The sequence below is a fragment of the Oncorhynchus masou genome, chromosome 12 (genome assembly GCF_036934945.1).
Source record: "Oncorhynchus masou masou isolate Uvic2021 chromosome 12, UVic_Omas_1.1, whole genome shotgun sequence".
NCBI classification, from domain to species: Eukaryota; Metazoa; Chordata; class Actinopteri; order Salmoniformes; family Salmonidae; genus Oncorhynchus; species Oncorhynchus masou.
Window position 1 is genome coordinate 65,628,914 of NC_088223.1, and position 18,739 is coordinate 65,647,652.

Sequence of the window (18,739 nt, forward strand, 5' to 3'; positions counted from 1 at the left end):
ATATTAATTAACTTTTTAACAAAGACATTTTAGTATAAACACATTTGACCTGGGTAAATTCATGCCACAGGACATCGGTAGAATATATATGTAGATCTTGCGTAGATGAGTCTAGTTCAGGAGCTCCGTGCTGGGTAAGATCTCGGTCATTGTTGGGTAGATTGGCAGGGTTTAAAAGTTTTTCCATGCAAGAGAGATGTCTTAGATCATCTTCTGCGAATCTATCATTAAGGCTGTGGATCAGGTGCGAGTCTTTGCGTGCACACTTTGCCATCCCCGCTGAAGAGGAGTTTGTGGCTTTTGTAGTAACCGGGTTTGGCAGCAGTCTCATTTTGTCTGAGGTATATGGTAGGGCGGTCCTGGTTGCCGCAACCATTGGCTTGATGTGTGCAAGAGACACATTTTATTTATGGAAAACAGGTTCAGTTTGTCCACGATTGGAAGCAAATCCAGCAAGAAATGGGTTATTGCTGTGAAGCTGTCAGGCAATTTTCTGTGCCTTTTGATGCGTGGGAGGACACGTGCATCGCGATGTGCACTTTGAGCTGGTACAGATTTCTCTCCCGCATTCTCTGACCCACCCCTGTGCCTTTTTAAAATCGATAACCTTTTGATTGGAATGTTGCTAGGACATCATTTGTGATTGTTTTAGCATCTCCATGCGGTATCATTACATTTGCTAACAGTCTTCGCCTGGCCCTCATGCACATACCTCACAAACATCAAGTTTCTTCTTGACTGCAACTGTCACAGATTTTAACTCTGATTATTCCAACTTACGGACTCTGTATTTCCTGAATGCCCTTATCAGTTTGACCGATGGCATTTTGCATTTGCGCAATGCTGAAGTGATGTGTGTAGGTGGTACTAGACTGAATGGCAGGGCAGACGCTTTTATTTTTGTAGCTCTATCAACACTAGAAACTTGCTCTCTGCTATTTCCTCTTTTGCAGTATAGTATACAGTCCGCAGTTGCACAGTTTTGGAGTCGTCTGTTTACTTGTCTGCCTCTTCCAATGTTACTACAAAACATTTACGGTCTGAAGCAATACTGCATCCCTGTGGTCGATCTGCATGGCGTTTTTATGCACTTTTCTAATAGGTTGCGCAGCCTGTGGTGAAGGAATTATTTTTTTTCCCACACTTCTCACATAAACATATACTACTTTTTCCTTTTCTGTGGGAGATTAGCATGAGCTACTGCATTCTCTTCTACCCTAGCTGTTGCTGTGATCTGTCACTTTCTCGGTCACAGTCTGTCGCACTCTGCCTCACTTTCATTTCAATTTGTGGAGGTGTTAAAGAAACTTTTTATGTTTTTTTTGTGTTAATTGACTTGTCATTGTTTGTTGGCTAGACATTCCAATTATTCAAGCTTTTTTTCATCAGAATTCCAGCGGTTTAAACTTACAGTACCTAGCAACGAAAATGCCACTGACAATATCTTCCGCCACACACTCCTGTTCTGCACTGCCGCAGACAAAGAGTGTGTTTTGGATGAAACTTTTCAAATAATCACAGCGAGTCTATTTTAAATATTAACATTGCGTGTCATGGTCAGTACACCTGCGTTTTTCAGAATGCAACACATTTTTTTTTCCTGTGTAAAAAAATAAAAAAATAAATCCAGTGTGTTTAACGCAGAATTCTGCATTCTGAATGGATCATGTCTCTCTCTGCTTCCTTAGCCTCTGGGATGAGCTGTAGCATTTCGGGTTGGAGTTACTTACTCACCATATAGCATGATGACAGATCATTCCTCATGTAATATTTACCTGCCCTAAATATGGTTCCTTTTTAGCTTTTACTTAGACAGCGTTCAATCTAAACAGGAGTTACTCACTGATCGTTCCTCTGGTATCTATGCTTTTGCTCAGACACCATTCAAAACAGGAGTCTGGCGGCATGGTGAATGTTTTGCACAATGCTTGGATGATGAGGCTGCTCTGTGGCTTTCTTTCTCTGAAGGCCAGGTAAATGGCTTGGACCGGATATGTGCTAAAGCTAACAAAAGGATGATTCACAGGCCAGTGTTCTGTGTTCACAAAAGCCTGTTGCTCATCAGCTGCAGTGTTATGCTGCTGCTTATTTCCCTGACGAGTTGACTGCCACTGTCTGAGTCGTTTACTCACCGCTGAATGGTGTTTGTGTGACAGAGTATTGCAGCCAATATCCATAGCTGCTGAGCTGCTTAGCTCTGGGCTGGTACACTGCTCTGGTTGTGGGCCTGTGATTTGACTGTATTTATTTATTTTGAATTTTAATTGAGACAAACCCGTCAGTAGTCAATGCCTGATTTATCTGATTGGGCTTAAGGCATTGCTCTTGTCTGGGCGGCTTATGGAGACCCTGGTAACTGCTGAGCAGGTTGGGTTTTTAAGGAATGTTCTGTAGCCAGCGACACAGACACAACACTGTCCCAGGTCAGCTTTCCAAGCCTCAAGTATATAAAACTAATCCACCACAGAGCTGTCTCTCAGTGCTCAGGGTACACACACACACACACACACACACACACACACACACACACACACACACACACACAGAATGATTGTATAGGCCAAATTGTTCTTTGCACAGTATGCTTGTTGTATTTTTTTTCTACTTTACCTTGTGTGTCATGGGGTTGGTTTAACACAAGCAAGTCTGCTATTGTGTCTTAAAATTACGGCATTGAACAACTTGATGCTTTCCTGTTTGCTTTTCTCTGTATTTTGTTACAGGCATCGCTCGCTGTGCGTGCGAGTGAGCTAGGCTGGCTGAAGGTCTTCCTCTTTGTCTGGGATATGGCTTTAGTTAAGTGTGTCTTCCTGTTGTTGGCCCTGACATTAATGTAACACACCAGGAAATGGCCTGATCATGTTGACCTGATTTAGTTTGCGCTCTCACTTTTAATAAAACTTTTTTTTCTTAAAGTTGAGGCCAATGCTTTCTGATGACTGAATTCTCACTTTGCATATTTAGAGTTATTGTATAGGCCTAGTGCAATAGGCTAGTCATTTGGTGGCCGTATGCCTTTTTACATCTCTCTTTCCTAGAGGTGTGTTTGCGGTGAAACTACCTAACGAGCATCCGCTTTACTGCCTCTCACTGTGTCTTGTTGTCGACTAATCCCCTAGTTTCATGTTCCAGCATGTCTGTCTGCGTGATAGAAATGTAGGCCAGGAGGAAAAAGACTGAAGACAATGCTTGTACAAACACACCCACTAGCTTGCTTGCAAACTTGTTCTCACACACTGCATTCAGTGTTTACACCATTGTCAGTCCACAACACTGCCCCCAGGTTACTTTAAGGTGATTTTATTTATTTATTTTTTACTTTGGGTGTGGTATATGTGGTAAATTCTCCTGCATTTCTTCTGTGTTAAGTGGGTTAGAGAGTGAATGACCTCTTGCAGTCTGAGTTTAGGAAATGTTGTGGTATCCCAGGTGATCCTCTCCATCTGAGTAAGCTGGAGGATCTGTTATTATGACTCCAATACCCTCACTCTCGAGCGCACACACCACAGCAGAGCAACTTCTCTTAAATAGTTACTCAATGAGATTCTTCAGAAGTATTTAAGTAATGTCCTTAAAAAGGAGGGCCAAAGCTTTTATTTTTGCAAAGATGGTAGCCTACTTGACTCTGGTCTTATTTTACAAATTCTGTGAACCTAAAATGCAGTGTTGGCGTATCTTTGAAAAGCCATTTTAGATTGAGACAAAATTCAGCCTAGTGGGTATCTGTCCATTTAAGATGGGTAAATCTCTCCCAGCTCTGCTCTATCCATGGTTCAGAAGCCCACTATCCCCAAGACCAGGGCTGCCCAACGCTTTTCCTGGAGAACTACTGTCCTGTAGGTTTTCGGTCCAACCCTAATTTAGCATATCTGATTCAGCTAGTTAAGGTCTTGTTGAGCAGATCATTTGTAGAATCAGGTCTGCCTTCCTCACCATCTTAAATACGCATGCCCCATTCAAGAAATTTAGAACCAGGAACAGATATAGCCCTTGGTTCCCTCCAGACCTGCTTGCCCTTAACCAACACAAAAACATCCTATGGCGTTCTGCATTAGCATCGAACAGCCCCCGTGATATGCATATTTTTTAGGGAAGCTAGAAGCCAATATACACAGGCAGTTAGAAAAGCAAATGCTAGCTTTTTCAAGCTGAAATTTGCTTCCTGCAACAAATGTTCTGGGACACTGTAAAGTCCATGGAGAATAAGAACACCTCCTCCCATCTGCCCAAGGCACTGAGGATAGGAAACACTGTCACCACTGATAAATCCACCATAATTGAGAATTTCAAGAAGCATTTTTCTACGGCTGGCTATGCTTTTCCACCTGGTTACCCCTACCTCGGTCAACAGCACTGCACACGCCACAGCAACTCACCCAAGCCTTCCCCATTTCTCCTTCTCCAAAATCCAGTCAGCTGATGTTCTGAAAGAGCTGCAAAATCTGGAACCCTACAAATCAGCCGGGCTAGACAATCCGGACCCTTTCTAAAATTATCTGCCGAAATTGTTACAACCCATATTACTATCCTGTTCAACCTCTCTTTCGTGTCAACTGAGATTCCCAAAGATTGGAAAGCAGTTGCGGTCATCCCCCTCTTCAAAGGGTGGGACTCTCTTGACCCAAACTGCTACATACCTATATCTATCCTACCCTGACTTTCTCAAGTTTTTGAAAGCCAAGTCAACAAACAGATGAACGACCATTTCGAATCCCACCATACCTTCTCCGCTATGCAATCTGGTTTCAGAGCTGGTCATGGGTGCACCTCAGCCACGCTCAAGGTCCTAAACGATATCTTAACCGCCATCAATAAGAAACAATCCTGCGCAGCCGTATTTATTGACCTGGCCAAGGCTTTCGACTCTGTCAATCACCACATCCTCATCAGCAGACTCTATAGCCTTGGTTTCTCAAATGATTGCCTCGCCTGGTTCACCAACTATTTCTCAGACAGAGTTCAGTGTGTAAAGTCGGAGGGCCTGTTGTCCGGACCTCTGGCAGTCTCTATGGGGGTGCCACAGGGTTCAATTCTTGGACCAACTCTCTTCTCTGTGTACGTCAATGATGTCACTCTTGCTGCTGGTGAGTCTCTGATCCACCTCTACGCAGACGACACATTCTGTATACTTCTGGCCCTTCTTTGGACACTGTGTTAACTAACCTCCAAACGAGCTTCAATGCCATACAACTCTCCTTCCATGGCCTCCAATTGCGCTTAAATACAAGTTAAATGAAATGCATGCTCTTCAACAGATCGCTGCCTGCACCTGCCTGCCCGTCCAACATCACTACTCTGGACAGTTCTGACTTAGGTAATTGTAGTTGTACACATATTCTAAGTGTCTGGTTAGACTCTCCTTCCAGACTCACATCAAACATCTCCAATCCAAAGTTAAATCTAGAATGGGCTTCCTATTTTGCAACAAAGCATCCTTCACTCATGCTGCCAAACATACCCTTGTAAAACTGAGCATCCTACCAATCCTCGACTTCGGCGACATCATTTACAGAATAGCCTTCAATACCCTACTCAATAAATTGGATGCAGTCTATCACAGTGCAATCTGTTTTGTCACAAAAGCCCCATATACTACGCATCACTGCGACCTGTACGCTCTCGTTGGCTGGCCCTCGCTTCATACTCGTTGCCAAACCCACTGGCTCCAGGTTATCTACAAGACCCTGCTAGGTAAAGTCCCACCTTATCTCAGCTCGCTGGTCACCATGGCAGCACCCACCTGTAGCACACGCTCCAGCAGGTATATCTCTCTGGTCACCTCCATAACCAATTCTTCCTTTGGCCACCTCTCCTTCCAGTTCTCTGCTGCCAATGACTTGAACAAACTGAAAAAAACTCTGAAACCGGAAACACTTAGCCCCCACACTAGCTTTAAGCACCAGCTGTCAGAGCAGCTCACAGATTACTGCACCTGTACATAGACCATCTATAATTTAGCCCAAACAACTACCTCTCCCCCAACTTATTTATTTATTTTGCTCCTTTGCACTCCATTATTTTTATTTCTACGTTGCTCATTCTTCCATTGCAAATCTACCATTCCAGTGCTTTACTTGCTATATTGTATTTACTTTGCCACCATGGCCTTTTTTTGCCTTTACCTCCCTTATCTCACCTCATTTGCTCACATCGTATATAGACTTATATCTCGACTGTATGTTTGTTTTCTCCATGTGTAACTCTGTGTCGTTGTATGTGTCGAACTGCTTTGCTTTATCTTGGCCAGGTCGCAATTGTAAATGAGAACTTGCTCTCAACTTGCCTACCTGGTTAAATAAAGGTGAGATAAAATAAATAAAACTACATCGCAGTGTTGTGGCGTCATTACAGCCTTGGGTTTTTGATCGGCCGTGACAACCGCCCGTGACTGGGAGTCACATAGGGTGGCACACAATTGGCCCAGTGTCGTCCGGGTTAGGAGAGGGTTTGGCCAGGGGGACTTGGCTCATCGCATTCTAGAGACTCCTTGTGGCGGGCCGGGTGCCTGCAGGCTGACTCCGGTTGTTAGCTGAACGGTGTTTCCTCCGATACATTGGTGCAGCTGGCTTCCGTGTTAAGTGCGGCTTGGCGGGTCATGTTTCGGAGTGTGCAGGCCTCGACCTTCGCCTCTCCCGAGCCCGTTGGGGAGTTGCAGCAATGAGACAAGATCGTAATCACGAAATTGGGGCAATAAAGGGGGTAAAAATGTACAACAAAAAAATCTTTATCGTGGCTTGTATTTGAAAAAAGAGCAATCATTTCAGTTCTTAGTCCTCTGTTTCCTAGAAATGTATCCAATGCTTTGATATACATATTTCATTGATTGCTAAACAGAACATGTAACTGTCTTCATTAACTGATTGCTCACTCCCTCCAGGTGTGTCTCATGCCACCCTCCTGCACACCAAATCCCTACGGGGCCACCGGGAGTGTTTTGAGAAGTACCACCTCATTGCCAACCAGAAGCTGTCCCGCTCGAAGGTCTCCCGCAGTCCCTACGAGGGCATGAAGCTGGCCCTTAGCCAGAAGATCAGCCGCATTGTGCAGTACGCCCAGAACAAAGACTCTGTCGGCTCAGAGGGGAGTCCTGGCCGTCGGGGGGGCAAGCACCAGCTCCTCTGCTACAGCCAGAATGGAGACCGTAAACTACTGCCCCAGTCGGATGCCCAGGTGCCCCGCTACACCCCACGCTGGAACCAGGGGATTGGGGCAGGAGGACTGCCGGACTACGCCACGAGTATGCTGGAGTGCCACTCAGCCGAGGAGCTGGGGCTACTGGAGGACGGGCGCGGCCTCGGGGCCCTGTGGGGGGTCACAGGGAGGAGGGGCCATATTCACCGCAGCCACAGCCAGTCTTCTGGAGGAGACCACCAGACACTGCATTCAAACAATGGTCACAGCAGAGACGAGTGTGAGTTTGCAGTCAGCCTCATTTACTTTACACCACGAACAGTAAATAGCCTTCCTCCATTCCTAAAAGTCAGATTTTCTCTACTCTTCTGTTCTCCAGAAGTGTGTTCTCATTCACTAACCCCCCCCCCATGGATTAAAAGCATTGTATTGGTGTAGCATAAACGTGGCTAGATGGAGCCTCGCGGAAAGAGTGCACCATTTTAGGAGAAGGGTAGATAAGTCAGACTATAGCCAGATTGTTATTTAGCTGGTTTTTAAGCCTCTAGGCTCCTCATGAACTAGGCTTCCCTATAATGGGAAGCCTGGGGAAGTTCCATGGAAGAAATCCTCTAAAGAGTGGACAGAACCCACCGTAAATATGTGACGTCTTACAACACGTCAAACCAATTGAATGTCTTGTTTGGGTGGTGCTCCAAAGATGCTCACCAGATTAGTGCTGTAGGAGCAACAGTGTGTGAGGACTAAACATTTTCAACAAAACGAGCACTGGTGACAAAACATTTCAGAACGTTTTTGCAGCACACTGGTTTTCACAGCCTTGCACTGTTATTTCAAGATGAGAGAAAGCTGCAGCAAGAGGGGAGAAATGGTCTACAATGCTGGCCATATCAATATTTTGACCTTTCTGAAGTGATATTTGGCTGTAAAGGCTAGCATGAGGGACAAGTAGCTAGCCACAATGAGGTTCATTTTGAGAAGTCAGCCAACCTTGTAAACTACCTAGGTATAACTAGCTAGCAAGCTACTATATAGCCAACAAAATGTGAATAAGCATATTATTGATCTGAAAGGTTAGCTGCGTTAGCCCAGTTGCTAGCTTATCCAGGGTCAGTGATACATAGAGCAACCATATACTGTGTCCATAAGGGAAATGCAATTTTGCTCAAATTAATTAAATTAAATGAACCTCATTAAATGTTACCTGTAATGCTGATCTCCAGTAGCCTAATTGTCATCTCCTTATTTTCATATACTGTAACTAAATTACAAGGATTGGATTGGCACTGAATATTATGTCAGTGCTTAAAAGGCATGTACAGCGTCTGGTATATGGTTGGCCTCCTATACATTGTCTATTGTTATGGTATCAGTTGAAATTGAGAGCTTAGTTTAGTTTAACTTGTAAACAATGTGTGAGTTGAGCTATTCTCTGCTTCAGATGCCCATAAGGCCAGTAATGTCATCATACTGTAGGCTTATTGATGCATGCCATATAATAAGCTGCAGATTGGATTCACAGAGCTGATATACTGAGAGAGAGTGACAATCGAATAAAACAGATTGGAGATCTTACAGCTAGACTAATTTTCTAATACAACACCGACATGTTAGAGACAGAACCCTTTCCCCTCTTTATTGCAGGATTGTGATGTGGTTAATCAACATTGACATTAGTTCATTTTGAATAATAGTTTTAACAATTAAAACAAGTTCAAACACTCGCTTCACTTCAAAGAATCAACACTTCATCGCTTCAAAATGTACATATGTGAACTTGTATGTAAAGATTAGACATCTTAGTCTAAATAACAATGGATAATTGAGTAGTAACATGTAAGCTATTATTACTAAAGCATAATTTCAGGTGAACCAAAAAACTCCATACCAGCGGTGGCCAACCTTGCTCCACTGATCCCTGATCTACTGGGTGAGCAGACTTCTATTCCAGCCCAGCAATGGCACACTTGATTATGAACTCTTTAGATTTGATAAGTTGAATCCTGGTGTGTTAATGCTGGGCTGAAACAGAACCCTGCTACACCCAGCAGACCTCCAGCAGGGTTGTCCTACTCCAATTGAAATAGGTTTATACATTGTGTGTTATGTTTCACTATATTTTTGTATACAACGTTTGCTAACATAGGCCTACACATACAGTGGGGAGAACAAGTATTTGATACACTGCCGATTTTGCAGGTTTTCCTACTTACAAAGCATGTAGAGGTCTGTCATTTTTAGCATAGGTACACTTCAACTGTGAGAGACGGAATCTAAAACAAAAATCCAGAAAATCACATTGTATGATTTTAAGTAATTAATTTGCATTTTATTGCATGATGTAAGTATTTGATCACCTACCAACCAGTAAGAATTCTGGCTCTCACAGACCTGTTAGTTATTCTTTAAGAATCCCTCCTGTTCTCCACTCATTACCTGTATTAACTGCACCTGTTTGAACTCGTTACCTGTATAAAAGACACCTGTCCACACACTCAGACTCGAACCTCTCCACAATGGCCAAGACCAGAGAGCTGTGTAAGGACATCGGGGATATAATTGTAGACCTGCACAAGGCTGGGATGGGCTACAGGACAATAGGCAAGCAGCTTGGTGAGAAGGCAACAACTGTTGGCGCAATTATTAGAAAATGGAATAAGTTCAAGATGACGGTCAATCACCCTCGGTCTGGGGCTCCATGCAAGATCTCACCTCGTGGGACATCAACGATCATGAGGAAGGTGAGGGATCAGCCCAGAACTACATGGCAGGACCTGGTCAATGACCTGAAGAGAACTGGGACCACAGTCTCAAAGAAAACCATTAGTAACACATTATGCCGTCATGGATTAAAATCATGCAGCGCACGCAAGGTCCCCCTGCTCAAGCCAGCGCATGTCCAGGCCCGTCTGAAGTTTGCCAATGACCATCTGGATGATCCAGAGGAGGAATGGGAGAAGGTCATGTGGTCTGATGAGACAAAAATAGAGCTTTTTGGTCTAAACTCCACTCGCTGTGTTTGGAGGAAGAAGGATGAGTACAACCCCAAGAACACCATACCAACCGTGAAGCATGGAGGTGGAAACATCATTCTTTGGGGATGCTTTTCTGCAAAGGGGACAGGACATCTGCACCGTATTGAGGGGAGGATGGATGGGGCCATGCATCGTGAGATCTTGGCCAACAACCTCCTTCCCTCAGTAAGAGCATTGAAGATGGGTCGTGGCTGGGTCTTCCAGCATGACAACGATCTGAAACACACAGCCAGGGCAACTAAGGAGTGGCTCCGTAAGAAGCATCTCAAGGTCCTGGAGTGGCCTAGCCAGTCTCCAGACCTGAACCCAATAGAAAATCTTTGGAGGGAGCTGAAAGTCCATATTGCCCAGCGACAGTCCCGAAACCTGAAGGATCTGGAGAAGGTCTGTATGGAGGAGTGGGCCAAAATCCCTGCTGCAGTGTGTGCAAACCTGGTCAAGAACTACAGGAAACGTATGATCTCTAATTGCAAACAAAGGTTTCTGTACCAAATATTAAGTTCTGCTTTTCTGATGTATCAAATACTTGTCATGCAATAAAATGCTAATTAATTACTTAAAAATCATCTGGATTTTTGTTTTAGATTCCGTCTCTCACAGTTGAAGTGTACCTATGATAAAAATGACAGACCTCTACATGCTTTGTAAGTAGGAAAACGTGCAAAATCGGCAGTGTATCAAATACTTGTTCTCCCCACTGTATAACCCATGGCATATAGGATATACCCTTAGTTTCTTGTGAAATTCATTGGGACCTCTCTTCAAATGCAAACAGGCTTTTAAAGCTTTCTATGTCTGAGGACAGAAAACATCACAAACAGTCTTCATTATTTAAATTAGACAGCACTGAATATGATGTTGCTATTATCTAAGTTTTCCTCTCGGGACTGGAGCTGGAGAATCTTTTCATAATATTTGTTCTTAACTGACTTGCCTGGTTAAATAAAGGTAAAAAAAAAAAAAATATCCTCCCACAAAGTGACCTGCCCTTTCCAGTAGCCTACACTCTCCCTTTACTGTAGCTGGAGCTGCAATTTCACCTTCTCATGTAGTGTTGCATGAAAATTCGGTACTTTTTTGATACTAGAACATGAAAAGTGGTTCGGTACGAGAATTGGTACGAGAATTTTTGTTGCTTCAGGTACTTCTGTCAAATATGTCTCACAGCTCAAGCCTGTATCAGAGCAGTCAACCTCTTATTATAGCTCGCACCGTGCATGCTCCACTTACTCATTGCTAGCCTGCACTGGGAATCTGAGCTGTATCATGTTAACTTCTGTGCAGCATGAGGGGAGCTAAGTCTTGAATTATGTGACACGGCATGTAGAAATGTTGGAACTGTTAATTACTGTTCGCAAAACAATGTCTATATTGGCTAAAATACTTTACAATGGAAGAAGATACTGGTAGCTTCCAGCTTTGTAGGATAACTTTCCTTGCTAACCATAATGCAAAATATGCTGATTTCAAAGTTGATTGCCCACAATCTTTTCATACACTTATTCAGTCTCTCTCAAAGTTGATCTTTTACTTTTATGCAAATGTTGTTGATCAGTACAATAAAATTAAGTCCCAACTGCAAGGGAAAAAGGTTGTTTCACCTGTAGCCCCATGAAACCTGCCAAAACAAGCTCAATAACTCAATGCATGCACACACCTATTGAATATGCATTCATCTGTATTGTGGACAGGCCTAGGTTACGTCTTGATTTACCCAGTTTATCAATAGAGATTTTCCATTCAAATAAATGATTACCATTATGTAGTTAGATTTGGTAAAAACAAAGTATAATTGTATTATTGATTCATTGATGCATACATGACTGTCTTTTTAATGTAATGATATTGAACTCAAAAGATGCAAGACAGTTGAACAGAGCAGTACATAAGTTTATCTGTCTGGACCAATTTGCATTTTGTGCCTTTTTTTGGCGTGGTATCGTGTTGGTATGGAGTATTGTGACTGTATTGAGTATTGTGATACTAAACCTGGTAGCTGTATCGTAGTCAAAATGTTGGTGTTGTGACAACTACTTCTAGAACTGTTATCTACAAATGCATTTGGAGACTGTTTTTTAATTTACAATGATTACATCACGTTAGTTAGCTAGCTGATGACATTTAGCCTACAAAGGGACCCTATTGTAGTCGGCTATCTAGCTAATAATGAATAGTTTAACGTTTTTGAAGTGTATTTACTTACTTGAATAGGTACTCCCACTGCCTTGTTTTTTTGGGCCCTTACTAAGTAATGGGCAATCTTCAAGATATTTTCAGTGTCAGCAACGCGCAGCCATGTGGACAGAACAAATTGAGACGAATGGAGAAGTGTTTGTCACCAGAGTGGCTTAGAACGTTTTGTGATGTTTGACCTTACCAGTGTAATCCACTTTCAATAAATATAAATCGCAGACTGTTGGCCACACTTGATGACTTTAAACTGGAATAGACAACTACCGGACGGAGAACAGTGACACACATAACACACAGCACGCCTTCTACGGGCGTGTGGGGGAGGGTTCTTTAAAGATGGCATCCAATCAAAATCTTGCTGCGGTCCATTCAACATGTTTTTGAAAAAAAATAAATCCTCAGACCTCCGAGGGAGGCGTGACAACGACGTGATTTTGGAGATATGACCACGCAAGACTAGAGCCTCTGAAGAGTGGCATTGAGTGGGAGGAGGGATGTTGAAAAGGGAGGGAGGAAAACAGATGGGATGCAACGCACCCCTTTCTCTCCTCTCTTATCTGTTCTCTGTGATCTTTGTTATATGGAGTCTGCTATCTCTTCCATTTCCCCTACTCATTAATGGCGGACAAACAATTTAGTGACGCAGGCCAGGGCCCAGTTTAGTGCATCCTAACACATTCCTCCTCAGCCACCACTCTCACTCCTTTCCCCACACCACCACACACTCTCTCTTTGTCCAGAGAAAATGTATTCTTAGTCCTACCTTATAAAGTGTCCTTGGGTTCTCCATGCCTTGTCACAGCACCAAGTTTGTTTGTGTCTGCTACACGCCCTCTTGGAGAGATGATGAATCTCTCTCAAAGACGCTGGAGCTTTCAGGTCGTTTATAGAATTCCATTCCTTTGTAAATTATGACAGTAACTTTCAGACCCTTAGCTTTTCTCTCGCTTTCTGCGTAGTTTGTTGTTGCTATGCAACAAAGGCCCGATTCAGACTTAAGAAATGTACGCCTTCTCTATGCACTTCTCAGTAGTTGGTATTCAGACTTACCTTATGCAGGTGCGTAACGGGCTTTGCAGGCGTGGTTCCCTTCTGCACGCTGAATAAATGTAATTTAACAGCTGAAAACCCTCCTACTTTTGCTGTACAAAGATTATTTAGTGGTGTTTTCATTCTATAGGGTTTTCGGTATATTTCGCTAAAGCCATCCCTTTAAAAAAAAATTGGTTTACCTTTTAAGTCAAATTGTCTCGACAGACTTTTCTCAATTCCTCCGAATATTATGGATCAATGAAAGAAAGCCATGTAATACACACATTCGTGTCCTTTTCCGCACCAATTGGTAGATAAAAAATAAATAAACACTCATGTATATTATTTAGGGATAGATGTTGTTTTTCACAGTTTGGAGAGTCTTTGCACACAATATATTGGTGAATCAAAAGTAGTAGTTTGATTCATCCTGAAAGTTGCTGTATTAAATTGTTCAATCCATGAAATATTAGGTGAGAAGTGCACAATAGGGTTTGATCAGTAGTCCTAAAAATCTACCTGAATAATCAGCACTAATCATGGAACTGTGATGACAACAGTCCAGCCATTGTTAAACATGCTCCAGGTTTGCTGCTACATATGGTCTGCGTTCCATAATGATTAAAATAGGCTACATGTCCCAAATTATTGCACAACTTGTAATATGTTAGCCTAATATGATCCACTATTGCTAGCGATCCTCAGGAACAACCACACGAACGTGAGCGAGGAGAGAAAGGTGAACTAACAATGGAATGATGCAAAATGTAAGGAAACTAACACTAAAGTGACAGTTTATAAATGTATATGGCAATAACTGACGGTGACTCCCAATTTAACACACTATCAATTTTTGTTAAATACAGTGAAAAGTCTGGGCATACAGTTGAAGTCTGAAGTTTACATACACTTAGGTTGGAGTCATTACAACTCGTTTTTCAACCACTCCACAAATTTCTTGTAAGCAAACTATAGTTTTGTCAAGTCATTTAGGACGTCTACTTTGTGCATGACACAAGTAATATTTCCAACAATTGCTTAGACAGATTATTTCACTTTTTTTCACTGTATCACAATTCCATTGGGTCAGAATTTTACAAACACTAAGTTGACTGCCTTTAAAAAGCATGGAAAATTCCAGAAAATTATGTCATGGGTTTTGAAGCTTCTGATTGACACAAATGATGTCAATGAGCTTATTGGAGGTGTACCTGTGGATGTATTTTAAGGCCTACCTTCAAACTCTGCCTCTTTGCTTGACATGGCAGCCAAGACCTCAGAAAAAAAATAGTAGACCTCCACAAGTCCTTGGGAGCAATTTCCAGACTCCTGAAGGTACCACGTTAATCTGTACAAACAATAGTACGCAAGTATAAACACCATGGGACCACGTAGCCATCATACCGCTCAGGAAGGAGACTCATTCTGTCTCCTAGAGATGAATGTACTTTGGCGCGAAAAGTGCAAATCAATCCCAGAACAACAGCAAAGGACCTTGTCCTTATGAGTCCTATAAAATGAGTCCTATATCGACATAACCTGAAAGACCGCTCAGCAAGGAAGAAGCCACTGCTCCAAAACCCGCCATAAAAAAGCCAGACTGTGACATATCTGTTAGCAAAGGTGCCAGCTGGAGATGAAGCTTGCAGGAATTAGCATTTTTGAATCGGAGTAAATGGAGCCAAATATATTGATAAGTCACCTTGTCCGAGAGAGATTTACATGGTTATCAAAACGTCACGCCAGGTTAAGCGAAACACAGCTCTTATTTTAAATGTATGGTAGGAAAATGATTGGAACCATTTCCCTGTTTGCCCGCTAGGTTTTATGGGTATTATGACACCACTGTGAGGCTCTATAGCTTGGGTCTCCAAATTCCTTCCCTTCAGGTTATAATACCAGCATTTCATAAACTTTGCTGTTAAAAAGCTGATACGTTGATATGCTTCAGTTTGCTGCCACATTATTGGTTTCACATTTGTCTCTAGCAATCAAAAGGTAAAATAGATCAATTGTAATTTTATATTTTCAACCTGCTTATCCAAACGGCTCACACATTCACCTAGCTCTTGTCAATAACTCAGTCTTATTAATTTATGGGGCGGCAGGGTAGCGTTAGAGCGTTGGACTAGTAGCCAGAAGGTTGCAAGTTCAAATCCCCGAGCTGACAAGGTACAAATCTGTTGTTCTGCCCCTGAACAGGCAGTTAACCCACTGTTCCTAGGCCGTCATTGAAAATAAGAATTTGTTCTTAACTGACTTGCCTAGTTAAATAAAGGTATAAAAAAAAAGAAGTAAATTAGTGCATGGAGAATGGTGTTATTTATATCAGTAAAAAAATGTAAGTCGATGTGGAACCGACAGGTTGCCCCACCTTGTTCATAGTTTTATTGCACGTGAAGGTGGTGGAATTATGAGGGAATTAAGTCAAGGTCAGAATACAGTTCATCTGTAAACACCTCTGACTTCTTAATTTCTTTGATATCCACCCCAAACTAATAGTTCAGAATACGTGTAGAGTGAAAAGTGCATAAAAGGGGAATTGCGTTCCATTTATGCATGCTTAACTGGGGTCGGAATCCCCCCCAGTGCCTTAAGTTGCTTTCGTTGGTTCATTTATTTGATCAAACATGCCATGCTGTGTTGCTCTTGTTTTGTGACCCAATCTGTGTGTTTTATCTTCCAGTGATTAAAATGAGTGTGGACGAGCTCCACCAGCTGAATGGGCAGCTGCTGCTACAGATTCAAAGTAAGAGACACTTTCATAGCCATCAATTGAAGTGAACTGTGAACAGATGATTAATGCAAAGGAATAATTTAGACATCTATAGAGGAGTGCTTTAGCGCATGCATTGGTTTTAAGTCTCTTGTTTTAAATGCTTGTAAATGTCCATAAATAGATGGAACTGAATGTGCCTCATTAGTGTTTTCTTGCATCTCTTCTATGCTGGTTTGTCTTTGATGTGACGTTGTGTTTTTGAGATTGTGAGGTGGTGATATGTATTGGTAGTACTGCGTTGTCATCGCTGTCTGCACCCTCTGCTTAATCTGTTTGATTTGATTTCTGGGTGTGTGGTCCCTGGCCTGCATTGATCTCTTAATCAGGGCAAGGTGACTGGAAACATGACCGAATATAAACAGTGCAGCTATTCCCTCCGCAAGGCTATCAAACAAGCTAAGCGTCAGTATAGAGCCAAAGTAGAATCTCAATTCAACGGCTCAGACACAAGAGGTATGTGCCAGGGTCTACAGTCAATCACGGACTACAATAAGAAAACCAGCCAAGTCAAGGACCAGGATGTCTTGCTCCCAGGCAGACTAAATAACTTTTTTGCCCGCTTTGAGGACAATACAGTGCCACTGACACGGCCTGCAACGAAAACATGCGGACTCTCCACTGCAGCCGAGGTGAGTAAAACATTTAAACGTGTTAACCCTCGCAAGGCTGCAGGCCCAGACGGCATCCCCAGCCGCGCCCTCAGAGCATGCGCAGACCAGCTGGCTGGTGTGTTTACGGACATATTCAATCAATCCCTATCTCAGTCTGCTGTTCCCACATGCTTCAAGAAGGCCACCATTGTTCCTGTTCCCAAGAAAGCTAAGGTAACTGAGCTAAACGACTACCGCCCCTGTAGCACTCACTTCCGTCATCATGAAGTGCTTCGAGAGACTAGTCAAGGACCATATCACCTCCACCCAACCTGACACCCTAGACCCACTCCAATTTGCTCACCGCCCAAATAGGTCCACAGACGATGCAATCTCAACCACACTGCACACTGCCCTAACCCATCTGGACAAGAGGAATACCTATGTGAGAATGCTGTTCATCGACTACAGCTCGGCATTCAACACCATAGTACCCTCCAAGCTCGTCATCAAGCTCGAGACCCTGGGTCTCGACCCCGCCCTGTGCAACTGGGTACTGGACTTCCTGACGGGCCGCCCCCAAGTGGTGAGGGTGGGCAACAACATCTCCACCCCGCTGATCCTCAACACTGGGGCCCCACAAGGGTGCGTTCTGAGCCCTCTCCTGTAGTCCCTGTTCACCAACGACTGCGTGGCCACGCACGCCTCCAACTCAATCAAGTTTGCGGATGACACAACAGTGGTAGGCTTGATTACCAACAATGATGAGACGGCCTACAGGGAGGAGGTGAGGGCCCTCGGAGTGTGATGTCAGGAAAATAACCTCACTCCGTCAACAAAACTAAGGAGATGATTGTGGACTTCAGGAAACAGCAGAGGGAACACCCCCCTATCCACATCGATGGAACAGTAGTGGAAAGGGTAGTAAGTTTTATGTTCCTCAGCATACACATCACAGACAAACTGAATTGGTCCACCCACACAGACAGCATCGTGAAGAAGGCGCAGCAGCGCCTCTTCAACCTCAGGAGGCTGAAAAAATTTGGCTTGTCACCAAAAGCACTCACAAACTTCTACAGATGCACAATCGAGAGCATCCTGGTGGGCTGTATCACCGCCTGGTACGGCAACTGCTCCGCCCACAACCGCAAGGCTCTCCAGAGGGTAGTGAGGACTGCACAACGCATCACCGGGGGCAACCTACCTGCCCTCCAGGACACCTACACCACCCGATGTTACAGGAAGGCCATAAAGATCAAGGACAACAACCACCCGAGCCACTGCCTGTTCACCCCGCTGGGACCGAGAGACTGAAAAACAGCTTCTATCTCAAGGCCATCAGACTGTTAAACAGCCACCACTAACATTGAGTGGCTGCTGCCAACACACTGACTTAACTCCAGCCACTTTAATAATGGGAATTGATGGGAAATTATATAATATACAGTGCCTTGCGAAAGTATTCGGCCCCCTTGAACTTTGCGACCTTTTGCCACATTTCAGGCTTCAAACATAAAGATATAAAACTGTATTTTTTTGTGAAGAATCAACAACAAGTGGGACACAATCATGAAGTGGAACGACATTTATTGGATATTTCAAACTTTTTAAACTAATCAAAAACTGAAAAATTGGGCGTGCAAAATTATTCAGCCCCCTTAAGTTAATACTTTGTAGCGCCACCTTTTGCTGCGATTACAGCTGTAAGTCGCTTGGGGTATGTCTCTATCAGTTTTGCACATCGAGTGACTGAAATTTTTCCCATTCCTCCTTGCAAAACAGCTCGAGCTCAGTGAGGTTGGATGGAGAGCATTTGTGAACAGCAGTTTTCAGTTCTTTCCACAGATTCTCGATTGGATTCAGGTCTGGACTTTGACTTGGCCATTCTAACACCTGGATATGTTTGTTTTTGAACCATTCCATTGTAGATTTTGCTTTATGTTTTGGATCATTGTCTTGTTGGAAGACAAATCTCCGTC

At 43.3% G+C, this 18,739-nt stretch overlaps 1 protein-coding gene across 2 annotated transcripts in view; it reads left to right on the forward strand.

Moving 5' to 3' along the window:
- LOC135550683 (protein EURL homolog) overlaps positions 1-18,739 on the forward strand; it is a 64,962-nt gene that overhangs the window by 36,880 nt on the left and 9,343 nt on the right. For both annotated transcript variants that reach the window (XM_064981708.1, XM_064981707.1), the window contains 2 exons: positions 6,878-7,411; positions 16,078-16,140. In XM_064981708.1, coding sequence (XP_064837780.1) covers positions 6,878-7,411; positions 16,078-16,140 — 597 coding nt within the window. The remainder of the gene's footprint in view (positions 1-6,877; positions 7,412-16,077; positions 16,141-18,739) is intronic.